This window comes from Notamacropus eugenii, chromosome 2 (genome assembly GCF_028372415.1).
Source record: "Notamacropus eugenii isolate mMacEug1 chromosome 2, mMacEug1.pri_v2, whole genome shotgun sequence".
NCBI lineage: Eukaryota > Metazoa > Chordata > Mammalia > Diprotodontia > Macropodidae > Notamacropus > Notamacropus eugenii.
In genome coordinates this window covers 512,418,501-512,435,625 of record NC_092873.1, presented here as the reverse complement: position 1 = coordinate 512,435,625, position 17,125 = coordinate 512,418,501, and the positions used below count along the sequence as shown (strand labels likewise).

The 17,125-nt window shown below is 41.2% G+C and overlaps 1 protein-coding gene and 1 long non-coding RNA gene across 8 annotated transcripts in view; one reads left to right on the top strand and one right to left on the bottom strand.

Annotated features, from left to right (window-relative positions):
• The window catches only part of ZFYVE9 (zinc finger FYVE-type containing 9), a 197,011-nt gene that overhangs the window by 57,354 nt on the left and 122,532 nt on the right, over window positions 1-17,125 (bottom strand). For all 7 annotated transcript variants that reach the window (XM_072649451.1, XM_072649457.1, XM_072649458.1 and 4 more), the window contains 4 exons: window positions 16,797-16,966; window positions 15,528-15,648; window positions 13,862-13,984; window positions 10,887-11,042 (listed from right to left, as the gene is read on the bottom strand). In XM_072649451.1, the coding sequence (XP_072505552.1) occupies window positions 10,887-11,042; window positions 13,862-13,984; window positions 15,528-15,648; window positions 16,797-16,966 (570 nt within the window). The remainder of the gene's footprint in view (window positions 1-10,886; window positions 11,043-13,861; window positions 13,985-15,527; window positions 15,649-16,796; window positions 16,967-17,125) is intronic.
• LOC140530142 (uncharacterized) lies at window positions 1,788-16,803 on the top strand. Its single transcript, XR_011975815.1, has 5 exons — window positions 1,788-2,777; window positions 3,852-4,023; window positions 12,428-12,506; window positions 13,054-13,198; window positions 16,517-16,803. It is a non-coding gene; the product is annotated as an uncharacterized lncRNA (long non-coding RNA).

Here is a 17,125-nt window from a genome sequence, read left to right as displayed (position 1 = left end):
CTATATAGAATTGCTTGCCTTCTCAGTGGGGATGGAGGAATGGAGAGAAGTTGGAACTCCAAGTTTTAAAAGCAAATGTTAAAAATTGTTTTTACATGCAACTGGGAAATAAGACATATAGGCAATGGGGTATAGAAATCTATCTTGCACAACAAGAAAATAGAGGGGAAAGGGATGAGAGAAGAGAGGGATGTGATAGAAGGGAGGGCAAACTGGAGGAAAAGATAATCTGAATGAACAATGTCTTGGAGTGGGCAGAGGGGAGAGATAGGGAGAAAATTTGAACTAAAAATCTTGTGGAAGTGAATGCTGAAAACCAAAAATAAATAAATTTAAAAAAAAAACTGACCTTGGAGCCAAGAAAATAAAAGATAACTTACTGATCATAGAAAACACTCATTTTTCAACAATCCAAAAGGTGACTGTACACATGGACATCAGCAGACGGTCAATACATTGCATACTAAAGTGAAGAAAGATCCATGTAGACAACTAAAACCAGACCTGCAGCTGTCTGTGGATCAGTTCATAAGCTTCTTATTGTAAAATTCAGACTTAAATTGAAGAAAGGAGGGAAAACCATTACACCATATAGGTATGACCTAAGTAGCATTCTTTATGAATATGAAGTGGAGGTGATAAATAAATTTAAGGAATTAAATCTGGTACAGGGAGTGTCTGGAGACCATGCAGTATTGTACAGGGGACAGCAACAAAAACATCCCCCAAAATGGAAGAGGTAGGAAGCAAAATGATTGACTGTTAGGCTTTACAAATAGCTGAGGAAAGAGGAAAAGGGAAAGAGAAATCCAACTGAATGCAGAATTCCAGAAAATAGCAAAGACAGATACAGTTTTCTGAAATGAGCAATGCAAAGAAACAGAAGAAAACAACAGAATGGGAAAGAGAGGAAATCTCTCAAGAAAACTGGAGATATAAAGGGAAAGTTTCATGCAAATATGGGGATGACAAAAGACAAAAATGTTAGGGATTTAACAGAAGCAGAAGAAATTTAGAAGATATAGCAAGAATACACAAAAGAACTATCTAAGGAAGATCTGACCACCACCTTTAAACACAACGGTGTGGTTACTAATCTTGAGTCAGATATCCCAGAGAATGAAGTCAAATGAGACTTAAGAAGTATTTCTAACAATAAGGCTAGTGGAAGTGATGGACTTCCAGCTGAGCTATTTAAAATCCTATAAGACAATGCTGTTAAAGTACTGTACTTAATACATCAGCTAATTTGGAAAACTCAACAGTGGCCACTGGATTGGAAAAGATCAATTTAATGTCCCAATCCTAAAGAAAGGCAATACCAAGGAATGTTCAAATTACCTAACAATTGCATTCATTTCACACATTAGCAAGATTAAGATTCTGCAAGCTGAGTCTCAGCAATATGGGAACCAAGAATAACCAGAAGAGCAGGCTGGTTTTTGCAAAGGCAGAAGAACTAGAGACTAAGCTACCAACATTCATTGGATAACAAAGAAAGAAAGGGAGCTTCAGAAAACATCTACTTCTGCTTCACTAACTACAGTCTTTGATTGTGTGCATCACAACAAAATGTGGCAAGTCCCCAAAGAGATGGGAGTACCAAACCATCTTACTTATCTCCTGAAGAACCTTTATGTGGCTCAAGAAGCAACAATTAGAACCAAACATGGAACAACTGACTGGTTTAAGACTGAAAAAGGAGTACAACAAGGCTGTATATTGTCACCTTGTTGATTTAACTTATATGCAGAGTACATCATGTGAAATGCTAGGCTGAATCAATCAAAAACTGGAATTACGGTTGCTGGGAGAAATAACCAACAATCTCAGATATGCAGACAATATGAAGACAGAAAGTGAAGAAGGATCAATAAGCCTCTTGATGAAGATGAAAGAGTACCGTATAAAAGATAACTTGAAACTTAACATCAAAAAAATTAAGATCTTGGCAACTGGTCCCCATCACTTCCTGACAAACAGAGGGAGAAGAAATGGAAGCAGTGACAGATTTTATTTTCTTGGGCTCAAAGATCAGTGCACATGGTGGCTGCAGTCATGAAATTAAAAGATGCTTGCTCCTTGGAAAGAAAACAATGATATATCTAGACAGCCTACAGCAAAGATTAACACCTTATTGACAGAGATCTGGATCATCAAAGCTATATTTTTCCAGTAGCAATATAAAGCTGTGAGAATTGAACTGTAAGTAAACCTAAACTCCACAGAATCTATGCTTTTCAACTGTCAAACTAGAGAATACTTTTGGAATCCTGTACAGCAAGAAGATTAAATCAGTCAATACTTTAAGAAATTAACTGAGACTACTCCTTGGAAGGACAAATACTGAAGATGAAACTTAAATATTTTGGCCACATAATAAGAAGATGGAACTCCTTGGAATAGACCCTGATGTTGGGGGAGACTAAAAGCAAAAGGAAATGGGGATGGCATAGAATAGAATGGATAGTATCATGGAAATGACAAACATGAATTTGGACAGATTTTGAGAGATAGTGGAGGATCAAAGGGCCTGGCAAGCTATGGTCTATGAGGTCACAAAGAGTTGGACATGACTGAACAACAAACTGGCTTAGACAATAATTCAGTCAGATGAGTTCAGAACTAGTTTGACAGACAGGCTCAAAAAGTGGTTGTTAATGGCTTGAGGTCAATGTGTGACTGATCTCTAGTGAAGTATCCCAGGAATCTGTACTTGATTCTGTGCTATTTAACATCTGCCCCTCAAGCTGCGATGGCCTGAACCCCCAGAAATTGTAAATATTTATAATTTCATTTTCTATGTACATTTTGTTTTTCTCAATAGAATGCAATCTTCCAAAAAGCAAGGGCAGTTTCATCTAGAAACATCTCAGGTGCTATCACAGGGCCTGGCATCCAGAGGTGATTAATGCTTTTTGAAGTGAATTACACTACGATAAGGAATTTCATAAAATAAAAAGCAATGTGAAAGTGTGACAGGTATTACCAAGAGGGAAGTGAAGAAAGGCCTTACGGAAGAGGCAGCACAGGAGTAGGGCTTTAAGGACTGTAGAGGCTCAGAAGGGGAAGATGATATCAACAATTAGTTAGGTGATAACTCACAAAAATGAGCTGCTAATAAAAGATTACCAAGCTGTTCTGGCTCAGATGAATCAGAGGTTCTCAGGTCGTGAAAGAACTGGCAGATGGGACTGCTGAGTCCCCAGCAGGGATCTCTGAATAAGACCAAGAGGTGGCCTTTATATGGGATCCTCATGACAATTGGGAGATAAGAGGCTATTACTGTGCCCATTTTACCAAGGAGGAAACTGAGTTCAGTGAGTTGCCCATGGCCAAAATGCCAATAAGCGCATCAATCAATCAGTCAACATTTATCAAATGTCTACTGTGGGCTAGACATTCTGCTAAGCTCTGGGGGTACAAAAAGGAGCACAAGACAGGCCTTGCCCTCAAAAAGCTTACAGTCTACTGAGGGAGACAAGTGGCTACAAACAAGCTGCATACAAGATAAACAGGAAATAATTAAGAGAAAGGCACTAGAATTAGGAGGAGAAGGTTTTAGTTGGGACTTGAAGCCAGGGAAGGCAGTAGGCAAAATAGAGGAAGGAGAGCATTCCAGACAAGGGAGATAGCCACAGAAAATGCCCAGCTCTGAGAGATGAAGTGTGTTGTTTGTGTAACAGGCAGAAGGCCTGGCCCCCTGTATTACAGAGTGGGAGGCAGGTGTAAGAAGACTGCAAAGGTAGGAGGGGGCTGGGGCTTTGAATGCCAGTACATTTTGAATATGTAATAAGAAGCCACTGGAATTTACTGAGTAAGGGAGTGACATGATCAAACCTGCGTTTCAGGAAAATCACTTCGGTGGCTGAATGGAGGACAGTGTGGAGTGGGGAAAAACTCGAGGCAGGAAGATCTACCCGAAGATTACTGCAACAGTCCAGGAGTGAGGTGATAAAGACCTGCACTCGTGGTGACAGCGTCAGAGGAAAGAAGGGGGTGCATTCAAAAAGTATTGTAAAGGTGAAATCAGTGGGTCATAGGAAACAGACTGGATATGGGAAGTGAGAGTGAGTGAGATGCTGAATCCTAGGTTTGTGAGCCTGAGGGACAGGGAAGACAGTGTTGTCCTCTACGATAATAGGGAAGGTATAAGGGGAAGAGGGTTTAAAGGGAAAATTAGTAAGTTCTGTTTTGGACATGTTGAACTTAAGATGTCTACTGAATATCCAGTTCAAGATATATGAAAGGCTGTTGGAGGTGTGAGACTGGAGGTCACTAGAGAGGTTGGGGCAGGAAAGGTAGATCTGGGAATCATCCACATAGAGATGAGGATTAAACCCTTCAGAACTGCTGGGATCACCAAGTGAAGTAATATAGAAGACGAAAAGAGCACCCAGGACAGAACACTGAGGGACACTTAGGCTTAGAGGGTATGGTCTGGACAAGGATCCGGCAAAGAGGACAGAGAAGGAGCAGTCAGAGAGGGAGGAGGAGAACCAGAGGCTGGGGGAGGGGGTTCTGAAAACCTAGAGAGAAGGGAGAATCAAGGAGAGAATGATCAACAGTGTCAGAGTCTACAGACAGGTCAAGGAGAATGAGGATGGAAAAAAGACCACCGGATTTGGCAGATAAGAGATCAACAGTAACTTTGGAAAGAGCAGTTTTAGTGAAATGATGAGGTCAGAAGCTGGATTGCAGGAGGTTAAGAAGAGGGTAAGAAGGAAGAGGAAGCACCTATTGTAAATAGCTTTTTCAAAGAGTTTGGCTACAAAAGGTAGAAGTGTAGACAGAAAATGGAGAAGAGTCAAGTGAGGGATTTTTTCAGACTACTGAGACATGGGCATGTTTGTAGGCAGTATGGAAGGAGCTGAGAGAGAGAGAGAGAGAGAGAGTCTGAAAATAAGTGAAACAGTGAGGATGACAGAGGGAGAGTGTGAGGGAGCTGGAGGGAAATGGGAGGGGAAAGAAGGAAGGGAAAAAGAGGAAATCTGAATTACACCTTGTTTGACTGGGATGGATACCTGACTGCCAGTCCAAGAGATATAAAATATTTTTTAAAATGAGAGAGGAATAAGGACTAAAGATCAAATTCTGCCCCAATTTTGAAGAAAAAAAAAAGATGTGGACTAGGATTTAATTACGGTGAAAATTGAGAATGTATTATTAAATGGATGGTTAGAAAAAGAAGCAAAGATTACAAAGAGTCAACATGACTTCATGAAAAACATATCATAAAAGGCTAGCCTCATTTAGTTTTACTTAAAAATATGGAATGCTTCATGAATTTGTATATCATCTCTGCATTGTTCCAATTTTAGCACATGCATTGCTAAATCAAGCTCCTTCATTTACTTTTTTGACAAGGATATTAGACTGGTAAATGAAGGAAAAACTGAAAACACTGTTTACCTATTTTTTTCTTTTAGTTTTTTTTACAAAAGCAGATCTACCTTCTCTCCCTCTCATCTTCCCCTCCCAAGCTCCCATTGAGAAAACTTTAAAATAACAAACAAACTCACAAAATGTATAGTTGAGCAAAACAAATTTCTCCAGCGGTTAAGTCCCCCGCCCCTTGCCCCAAAAGACTGAATTTGTGCTCTGATTCTATCACCTAGTAGAATATGGGGGATACATTTCATTATAAGTCTGGAATCATGGTTAGTCACCACTGTCGATCAGAGTTATGAAAACACCCAAACTTCACTGTCTTTACGTTACTGTTACTCTCACATAAACTGTCCTGGTTCTACTTGCTTCCTCTGTGTCAGTTCACTTAAGTCTTCCCAAGTTTCTCTGCAACCATTCCCTTCACCATCATTCCATCACATTCATGTTTGTTTGGCTATTCCCCTCTCAGTCTCCAATTCATAGCACAATAGCAAAGAATGAGCTGCTAGAAATATTTTTGTACATGAGTCCTTTTTTGTCTTTGACCTTTGTTGGGCACAGACCTAAGAGCAGCATCACTGGGTCAAGAGTTTAATAACTTTTTGGGTGTAGGTCGAAATTGTTTTCTAGAATAGCTGTACAACTCCACAGTTCCGCTAGCAGTGTATAAATGTCACTATTTTCCAATAGTCTCTCAGCATTTGTCATTTCCTTTTGGGGGCTAGGGGAACAATGCTGCCATCTAATGGGTATTAGAGAAAACTTCAGAGTTGTTTTAATTTGTATTTCTCTAATGATAAGTAATTTAGAGCATTTTGTCACATGACTATTGACATCTAGGATTTTTTTTCCTCTAAAAATTACCTGTTCCTATCCTTTGACCATTTATCAATCAGAGAATGGCTCTTACTATATATTTCAATCAGTTGCCTATATATCTTAGAAATGAGACGTTTATCAGACAAATCTGCTATGAAGATTTTTCTAATTTTAGCAGTTTTAGTATTGTTTGTATAAAAGTTTTTTAACCATGTAAATAAAATTATCCATTTTATCTTTTGTGACCCTCTTTATCTCGTTTCATCAATAACTCTTTAACCAAAGATCTAACCGGCAATTTCTTTCTTGTGCTTCTATTTTGTTTATGATATCACCCTTTATATTTAAGTCATATACCCATTTGCAAATTATCTTGGTATATGACATGAAATGCTGGTCCATACCTCATTTCTGCCAAATTTTTTCAGTTTTCCTAATAGTTTTTTTTAAAAAAAAAAAATTTAGGGAAGACTATCATTTTAATTATATTCGCTTGACCTACTCATTAATAACAAATAATTCTAAAATTATTTATATATCTATATTCATATAAAGAGTGTTCAGTAGTTTTACTCATATAAAGCAGGCATAGAAATAAACCCATTTAAAACACACACATATGCACACACACATAGGTAGGCAGACTCCAAAGTATTTCATATTTTTGGTAGTTATTTTAAACACAATTCTTCTTTATCTCTTCTTGAAGAATTTTGTTGATCCACAAAGAAATGTCCAATTTTATGTGGGTTAGTTTTTAATCATACAGTTTTCATGAAGTCGTTAACCGTTAAAAGCAGATTTTTTTTTTAGGTTGACTCACTAAGGTTCCGTAAGTAAATCGTTATATCATCTGCAAAAAGGATGACTTTGTTTCCTATTTTCCTGTTCTTATGCCCTCAATTTCCATCTCTTGTCTCATTGTTATACCTAGCTAGTTTCCAGCACTATACTGGATAGTAATAGTGGTGATAACGGACATTTTTGCTTTACCCCTGCTCTTCCTGGGAAAGCATCTAGTTTATCCCCTTTACACATAATGCTACTTCTTGGTTTTATATAGCTACTACTTATCATATTAAGGAAATTAACATTTTTTCCTATTCTTTCGTGTGTATGTGTGTGTGTGTTTTAAACTGGAATGGACATTGTATCTTTACTACTTGTTTTGACTGGTCCTCCCTGAACACACCCTCTGCCGAGCCCTTTTCAGGTCTTTTTCCACCTTTGTGGTCTACCTGTTCTACCCAACTCTCACCTGTGGCTCCAAAAAGCTGCAGCATGTGCAGTGGCCACACCCCAGTAAACCATTTCGGCAGACAGGTCAAACCAGGTTGAAGGTAACCAAGGGGTCTCAAACCCATTGGTGAGTTAGGGAGGTGTCTACCCCAAGAATGTGAAGACGCCCCCTGGTGAAATGGGTGGATGAGAACAATTTGTTCCAACAGCCAAGAAGGCAGCTGAAACAGGTGACGTGGAACGCTTAGAGCTTGGCTAGACATCGAAAATGCCAAGGTCATCCACTGCATCCTGAGTCATCACCAGCTGTTTTGACTCTGTCCTGCCACTGGATTACGATGACTCTGGAGGAGAGAGTAAGGCTGACGACTTCTTGCAACTCTGCCTCACTTAAATCCAATTTACACAGGAATCAAAAGACATTACGCTGAAAATGAGGTTGACACACCCTTTGCCACAGCTATGTTTGGGAGGCAACAAACAAAGGTTTGGGAGAGAAGAGGTATTAGACTGACTACCAAACTGAAGGTCTACACCTCATTGTCATATGCCTGCAAAACATAAGACAGTCTAGTAGCACCATGCCAGGAAACTGAATCGCTTTCATTTGAACTGTCTTAGGAAGATTCTGAAAATCACCTGTCAGGATAGGTAGCAAACACTAAGATCCTTCCTCAAACTAAACTGCCAACCATTCAAACTATGCATAAGAGAATACAATTCTGATGGGCTGGCCACATTGTTCGAATGCAAAAGGTATGCCTGCCAAAAAGACTATTTTATGGAGAACTCGCATGGGGCAGGTGATCACATGGTGGTCAGAAGAAGCGATACAAGGCCACTCTCAAGAACTTTGGATTTGATTGGGGGACATGGGAGACACTGTAACAGGACTACTCAGCATTGCGTGCCCACATCAGAAAGGGTGTTGTGCTCTATGAGCAAAGCAGAACTGAGACAGCACAAAGGAAACGCAGAATGAGAGAATTTGGAGTAACCACTCCAAATGTTCACACAGACTATCTGTGACCAATCTGAGGTAGAGCATTCCAAGTTTGTATTTGTCTGATCATAGTTGCACATACTGAAATTTCACTTTGTCATGGTGATGTCATTTTGGTCCTCTTTGAGAATGAAGGACAACAACCAACCAACTAACCAACTAACTTGTTTTAACTCCCCCATCCTCCTGCCCCAACCCTATCCCTTCTATCCCCCAGGAACAGCTCATCACCAGGTAACCATCATCATAGACATTTCAATAGCTCTGAAATTCATACCTCATCAAGACCATCAATTGCATGTGACTCTCTGACTGGAGGGAAAAGCAAAAAACTCCTCCCAAAGCCCCCACTTAAAAGACTCAGCAGTCCAGTCAATGCCTCATTTCCTAGCAGCTGCACTGCTTGGTTTCATGTCGATCCAAGAAAAGCTTATCACCAGAAACTCATCATGATGAAGATTTGATCAGCTCAGAAACTTCTTTTTTCACCAGCTTCATTACTCTAGGACCTCTGATTGACTTTTCTACAAACCTCTAATGGTATACTTCCCTCCCCGGCTTTTCCACTTCCTTTTGTGTGTTCTTACCCCCATGAGACTGTAAGCTCCTCAAGGGTAAGGACTGTCCCTCTTATATTTTATGCTTAGCACCGTGTCTGGCATACAGCAGGTACTTAATAAATGTTAACTGAGTGACAGAAAAGTTAAATGACTTATCCAGGTTCAGACAACTAATAAGTGTTTGAGGCTGGATTTGAATTCAGGTCTTTTAGACTTCAAGTCCACTTTGCTACCTACTTGCCATCAAGATGCTTGATTCCATGCTGAAAACTTGCCACTATAACAGACACAACAGAAAGAACTCTTATCGCCTCGTAACAAACCAGTTGAGAACAAAGGTAAAAAATTACTCACTCACGATTCTAGTTTTACAGAGAAGGGAGATGACGCTCAGAGTTATGGGTCTTGTTCACAGCATTTCTGACATATACCTGATTTCATATTAGATATTTTGTAGGGAAAAATATTCATAGATAATTCTCCCAGAACCCATCTCTGTGGCACATGATAGCAGGATTCTGGGAAGTTCTGATTGAGGAGCCTCTGCACTTTGGAAGTGGACTGAGAACAAAGTAAGCTCAGAGATAAGTTTGATGCTTTTGAAGATTCCTCTCTCACACCCAGAGTAAATTAAATCGTGTGGTTTTTGGTGCCATTACATGCGACACAACAACAAAGTGGGATAATCATCAAATCCACAAACTGCTCTCTTTTTAGATTGGCTACCAACACCGCTAACCACACTGCAGTGTTATACAGTGGATTAAGCCATTCTCCAGGATATGCTTAAAAAAACAGGGTTCATAATAAGTTATCCAGAGCACACAGAAATGCTAAACACTTATAGTATCATTTTTTCAAAAAGGTGACTAAAAAGAGGCAGAAACCTATGTACCCATTTAGGTTAAAGAGGGCTTGTGAGTACAAAAGCAATGACAAGCCCTGTCATCTTATGACTTTTGGAGGCAAGTTTGAGAAATAGATTCTAATCAACCAGAAATACCTTTAAAGATTAACAAGGACATAACAAGTCTATTTTTGCTGAAGAGGAAACAGGCTGGAGGAAGTTCAGTGACTGGCCCACAGACACTCAGTTCCAGAGTCAGTGCCAGCATCTGCCTCTCAGAGTTATCAAGAGGATTACAGGAAATAACAACATGTCAAAACACCCGGCAAACCTTAAAGCGCGGTACAGTCACATTATGGTTGGCATGGGAGTCCTGACTTATAAACTGAAAACTTTGCTACAGACCCCTTCCATGTACTAAATGTATTGTCAGACTTCACTGCACACTTAAAGTTTAAGTTCACTGAACACTTAAAGTTAAACCAAAGAAGGAGAAAATGAAGCATGTACAGCACAGACAAGTTTACAATCTATTGGTTTCAATTATTTATGGCCATTTATTTATCAATAATGATGTCCTGGGCTATTACTTAAGAACAACACAACTTAAGATTTATAGACACAAAAAAATAGCCTTCTTCAGACCAGAATTAAGCGAAACAAATTCTAACTATTTTGTAATTTCTTTGTAGAGTTAAAACAGTCTGGGGACAAGATTTCAAATGAAAATACCTGTTTAGCAATAAAATCACTGCTTTAAAAGGCACTTCCTCTGCCATAATTAGAGCTTCAAATAGTTTTCTCAAAGGGATAACCACCATAGGAGATCAAGTCCTAATATTTGGAAAAGCCTTAAAGTCATATCAAGTTCAGACTTGCCATCTACCTTGAAGTCTCAAGCAGTATCTGCAGACTGTAAGGTCACTGTTTACTCCGTGACTACACACAGGGTGACCACAGTCCATGGGTCAGCTTGTATCATTTCCAAAGGCCCGCCCCAGGGCCAGCAGGGAGAAAGCAGGCCTACCTGCCAGCGCATCACGATAGAGCTGCACAAAGTGACTGAAGATGTCCCTGGGCAGACACTTCTCATCAGGCAAACACTGCAGAAGGATCACCACCTCCGACTGCCCCACTGCATGCATGCCCTTCGTAGTGAAACACCAGCACTTCCTGTTCACATCTGCGAGTGGAACAAGAACAAGAAATTCAAGCTTTCCCTTTCTCTCCCTGCCCTCCTCCTGTCCCCAGGCCCCAACACAGGGGAGGTGAGGTAGAAAAGGGAATGGCTATGCCACCTTTGTACAGCGCAATCAGAATAGGTGCCCTGAAAAGATCAGAGACAACTGAAAAGGAAGCAAGGGCAACTGACAAAGTAGCAAAGAAACCTCTGAAGGAAATTACTAGAAGAAAATAAATGACAACCCCGGGATCTTTGTGGGAGGATCCTTGGCTAGCATCTGACCTACCCCACAAATGATGCAGAACTCTCCATGACTATAGCCAGAAGTTGGTCCCCGACCCTGCCCTAGCGCCTGCAGTGATGAAGGGGAGTGAAGAAGTCACTCCATCTGGGCCCAGATCCGAGCTGGGGGATGTGTGTTTTGGCACTACTTGGCCACATCCCCCACAGCCCCTCGTTCTGCCCTCAGGGGCCAAGCAGAAGCAGCCTGACTCCTGAAGGCTACGGCAAGAATCCACACACTGCTACTTTCCTAGGAGTAGGAACAATTTAATCAATAAAATACAAACTGACTTTACTGCTTTGGTCTCAAAGTGTACCCTACAAGGAAGACATCTTTATGAGCCTATAAAGAAGTTTCGTGCTTACTGCAGAAGACTAGTTATGACCACAACTCAGTACTATGGGGGAAAGGCATGTTTAGTGAGTGTGGGTGATACCTGTAGGGACTGATATGAAATGCTGTCTTAAATCTCTGCGTTCAGGTACAGAATGTTAGGTTTTCTGCCTCCATAAAATATGGGGATTGGACTAAAATCTACTGAGATTTCTCCCAGCATTAAAAGTCTATGAATATTATTGGAATAACTGTAATCTAAGTTTCAAAACTTAATTTTCATTGCTCATTATTTTTACAGATCACTCTGGCAAAATGGGGCTCCTGAACTAAGATGAAAACAAAATATAAGCCACATTTTTAAAAATGTGACTTCTGTCCTCTCTCATGAGGATGTCCACACAAAGCAGTAGCAAGTAAAGTTACTTGGACTCGACTTGGGGAATGGAAGCAATTTTATCTATCCAAATCCCCTCACTCCCAATTCTTTCAATACAGGCAAGCAACTCAAAGGAGATCTCTTCCTAAGTGTAAGATGACGTTGAGTCAAGCATAGAGAAATAAAACTCAAAATATATGCCATTTGGTCTCAGACTTCACCCATGGCTTGGATGAACAATGAAGATGGGTCACGTGGCAGAAAGAGCACTGGGTTCAAATTGTGAACTATTCTTCCACGTGTGATCCTGGAGAAGTCACTTCTCAGGGACTTAGTTTCCTTCTCTACAAAATGGGGGGTTGGACAAAAAAACCTTCTGTTCTCTTCCAGCTCTGAATCCTACTTTTGAGTGGGCAGGAAAGGCTCCTGGGAAGCTGGAGGCAGCCTGATGAAATCCTACATCTCCAAGGTAATGCAGAGGGCTTAGAGCAAGTGCTGAGGTGCTTCTATAGCTACCAGGGCCAAAACAAGAGCAGGAGCCAAGGACTGTCCTCCCAGGGCTCCCAGAACTCTTGCTCTCACTTGGGTCCAGAACAATCTTTTTTTCCCAATACCAGCCTGGAGAGCAGAAAACACAATTGCAGGTTCCTGTTGCCCTCTAACTATGGCAGAACAGTACAGGCTCAAGCACATGGTACCAGCTTAAGCTGCAGGCCTGGCACTGCCTCTTGCTAGCACTGACCTTGGAAAGTCAGTGTATTTCCTGCACCTCTGTATCCCAGAGATGCTTCTAGCCCTCCTGTCTACTTTGCAGGGTTGTGAGGAAAGCACTGTTGGTGTCGTGAGCCTGGACAGGGCAGTTCTCTTCTGGTGATTTTAGTTGGTTTACATCACATGGCCCTATGTGGCAGAATGTAATGAACCTGAAAAATGACACTTGAGTATCTGTGTGATCCTAAGCACATCACAACCTCTAAGTTTCTGTTTTCTTGTCTGTCCTAATTTATACCTGATAGGCCAGGCATTCACCAGGAGACCAGGGATGAGGACATCTCACCAACTTCTCTGACATGGCCTCAGTGACTCCCCACTGGGAACAGCAACCCTCCAGACCTCTACCTCCACTCAACCCTCCAATCCTGGACTGGGTTATCTTGATCAGTAAGTAAAGTGAATAGTCTGACTAGTATATCTAGCCACTCCCAGACCATGCTTCACATCCTGCCCTGCTAAATAACAGGAAACTAGAACCTTCTCAGAGCATGCTATCTGCCCTACTCTGCTTGCCTTGATCTCTGACTGCCCCTTAGTTCTACTGATCATCCCTGGCTCTCCCCTGACCCCAGTCTCCTTCTTTAGCTCCCCTATATTATCACATCCTGCTGCTCTCCTGGAGGACAAATAATGTCTCTGTCCACTCCAGTGCCTAACATGTAGTTGGTGCTTCATAATGGCTCAGTCTTGGAGTCACTGTGAGGGAACCACCTTGTAAACTTTAATGAGCTACAGAAGTCTAAGCCATTCTTGATGGCAATATTATTATCCCCATTCAACTGATAAGAAAATTGGCATTCAGGGACATTACAGGATTTCCTAAAGACTACCTGGTGAGTCAGATGGGTGGCCAGGTTTTCTGACTCCAAGCCTGGCAGCATCCCTGGTGCAGCACCCTCCACAGTCATCACCTGCTCCTTTACACACTAACCAATTTCTATGTCCAACTTCCAGAAGCTATTGATGTGAACACTATTTATAATCGGTGCTTCTATAAAACTCAGCTCACTTTAATTTAAGAAATGTTTGGAAGAAGAGCCCACTACTTACAATTAACAATTTTAACCATTGACAGCAGATTTGCATTTAAAACAAACACCAGTGGGTCAGGGCCGCCATCCTCCAGCTGCTGCATTACGGAGATCTGGGAAGGGCGCTCCTCCACAGCATAATCTTCAAGGAGAAAGAGAGAGAGAGAATGAAAGGAGAGTAGATTGGAAAAGGGGAATTGGAAGGAGAGGCCACAAATGGAAGAGTGGCAACCTGCTGAACCCAAATCTCTTTAAAAACCACCTAAGTCAATCAGAGAGGGAAGAAAGGTATTTGATTTTACCTGACTCCCTCCCCCAGAAATGGCTTGTGACAGAGATCCTCAAGCTAGCCTCTTCTTTCTTTATCAGAAATCATCCAGCCAGAACAGTTTCACATACATGTTCCAAGACCAATATTTCAAATAATTCAGTCATAAAAAAAATTCTGGCATCAGGTCCAACTCAGAGGCTCTGGGGACTCTAATATTAGCTTCAGAAAATGGATAAATTGATACTTTTCAAAGCTCCACATATCATTAGCCTCCATGATCTCAAGTCACAGAGCCATCCCTCAGCTGAATGCTCTCATACTAAGAAACCAGAGCTGCACAAGCTACATTCAGCTAGTGAAGGTTAAGTTCCATTTGGCTGACTCAATACACAGTGCATGAGGTACATTGGCAGCAGGAGACAAGGAACTCTACTTAGCGACAAGATCAATGAGTTTTAGCTGTGCAAGGTGGTGGTGGACATTTGTCCACTGAGCAGGGAACTACCTTCCAAAACACCAGGAAGCATGGTCATCTGAATTATACTGTCCAAAGTACCCTTTCTGGAGGTACCTGGCAACCTCCAGTAGAATGTTTTACTTAAGGCAAATGTTCATCATTGTTATAATTTGATTAGATTCCAAACGTCAAGACTTTTATTTAGGGTGGTTTGATAGATAACTCCCAGTATCAAGAGTGGCCAACCATTACTGTCCTCCTAAAGCATGAGAAAGACAATCTATGATATTTTGGGGGGAGCGACAGTGGAGAAACATATTCTAAATTGTACTGATAATTCCGGTAAGACACATTCTGAAATACTTAAAAATTTTTACAATAAATATACAGAAAACTGTGCTCTAACTCAGGACTTCTTAAACTTTTTCCACTCATGATCCTATATGGGGCCACAACCCATAGTTTATTTTTTTAATTTCTTTTTTTTTTAATTTTATTTTTCACTTTTAACAGTTTATAACAGATAAAACAATTCAAATTTTGGTCAGGTAATATTTCTTTTTAAAGCACTTACAATATGGAACACAAAAGAATTTTTTTTAAAACATGAACCAACTGAGACACAAATAATATTTATGTTGCTAACTTCACAAGCTCTTGACCTAATTGTCTCCATGGTATTACTAAGAATTTAAGGACCCTAACTTATTGTTGTTGGTCTAAAGTCCTGTGCCTAATAGCTTAACTTTAGACTTAACTTCAACCCACAGTTTAACAAGCACTGGATCAATCAGAAAGAGAAGAAAAAGCTTGTAGAGCAGGTGGGTGTATAGGGAAACGTAGAGGGCAGAGACTGTGTAGGGCTCTGTCCATGGCACTGGAGAATCCTGGCTCCTGTGTTTAGGCAGCTTAGTCATCTGGAGAAAACGAAGTTATTTAACCCTCTGTGCCACTCACCTCCTTTGACACCAGTAGAAATGAGGATGGGAGGGAGGCCATCTTCTGGAATCAGGTTTATTGCACTGCCAACAGGACTTCCCACCTGAGTTATACTCCCCGAGAATGCAGAAATATCAGTCTACAAAAGGTAAGTGTATATAACATTAAAGAGAATTCAAGACTTGCATAGAATATAATGAGGAGAGCCAAATAGGAATCTGATAGTCTTTCAAAGCTCTTTCTTTAACGTGTAACAAACATTCATTGAGCACCTGCTGAATGACAAGAACCTACTCTGAGCAAAGCCCTACCTCAGGCACTTGGGGAAGATGGCATGTTTAGCTAAGACATGGTCCCTCCCCTCACCAAGCTTTCAGTCTAGCAGGAAGAGAAGACACCAACAGAGAAGGACAATGTACACTACCCACCCTCAACACAGTCAGAATGCTATGTGAGGTCAGAGGGCTCAGCCCTCTGCTCAGACCTCTCTCCTTTGCACCTGTCATATTATGACCAATAGTCTGTCTCCTTACTTGTTTTGTCTCCCCTCCTAAACTATAAGTTCATTAATGGCCAGCAAGGACAGTGCCTGGTTTCAGCCTAACATTCCCACTACGAAGCACAGTGCATTTTAAATACCCACACATACACACACACACACAGAGCAGTTAATAAATACTTGCTGACTGAATTACAGAAAAAATACAAGTACTTAAGATATTTACCTCTCTTTCAACCCTTACTGTACAATTGTTTCATACACTTCATTTTTGCTTGCCTTATAAGGACCTCCAGATTCATAGAACTTTTACAGTAAGAATGGTCCTTATATAGATTAGTTGGTCCAATTCCCTTAGCGTTACAAATGAGAAAACTGAGACTCTTGACTTGCTCCAAATCCCCTGGGGTTAGGGTTAGTTAGTGGTAGAACAAGAACCGGAACCTGGGTCTCTCAGGCCAGCGTGCAGTACCCTTTCCGTTATGATTCTCTCTCTCTCTCCCATCAGGTAAGAAAACTTCAAAGTGAGAGAATCAAGAGGGTCTGTTTTGGAATTCCAACATGCTCTTCTTGCCTCGCAAAGGCAGAAGTCATAGTTGGAGATGCCTAAGAGCTGACTGGAGAACAGGACAGTGAAACTCTCTAACAGCCAGAGTTGCTCCTTCCCAGGGAGGTCATCAAACAGGGGCATTCCTGTGTACTGGAGGGCCCTTCCAACATGGAGATTCTGTACTCAGCACCAGGATCTGATGCTCAGGCACAGTGCTAAGACTGTGGAGTTCTCTTACCTCTGCTGCCAGTGGGCTGCTGCTCACTGGCTGGGCTGGGTCATGTGACACAGCCAAGGCTCCCGTGGAGGAAGGACCACTCACTGTTAATTTGGCTGCATCAGCAACTTCCCCATTAGGCAAGATCCCATCAGCAAACCACACTCGCCTTTGCTCTCGGGGCTGAGCCACTTAAGGGGCCAGAAAAACAAAAGAGGAATCAATACGACAGGCATCTCAACGTCACCAGCTCAACGGGTCACCCAACAGTACGCAGAGATGACTCTCAGAGTAACTGTCTTTGGAATCTGATCATCCCAATTCCCCGTTGATGGGATTAAAAAGCAACA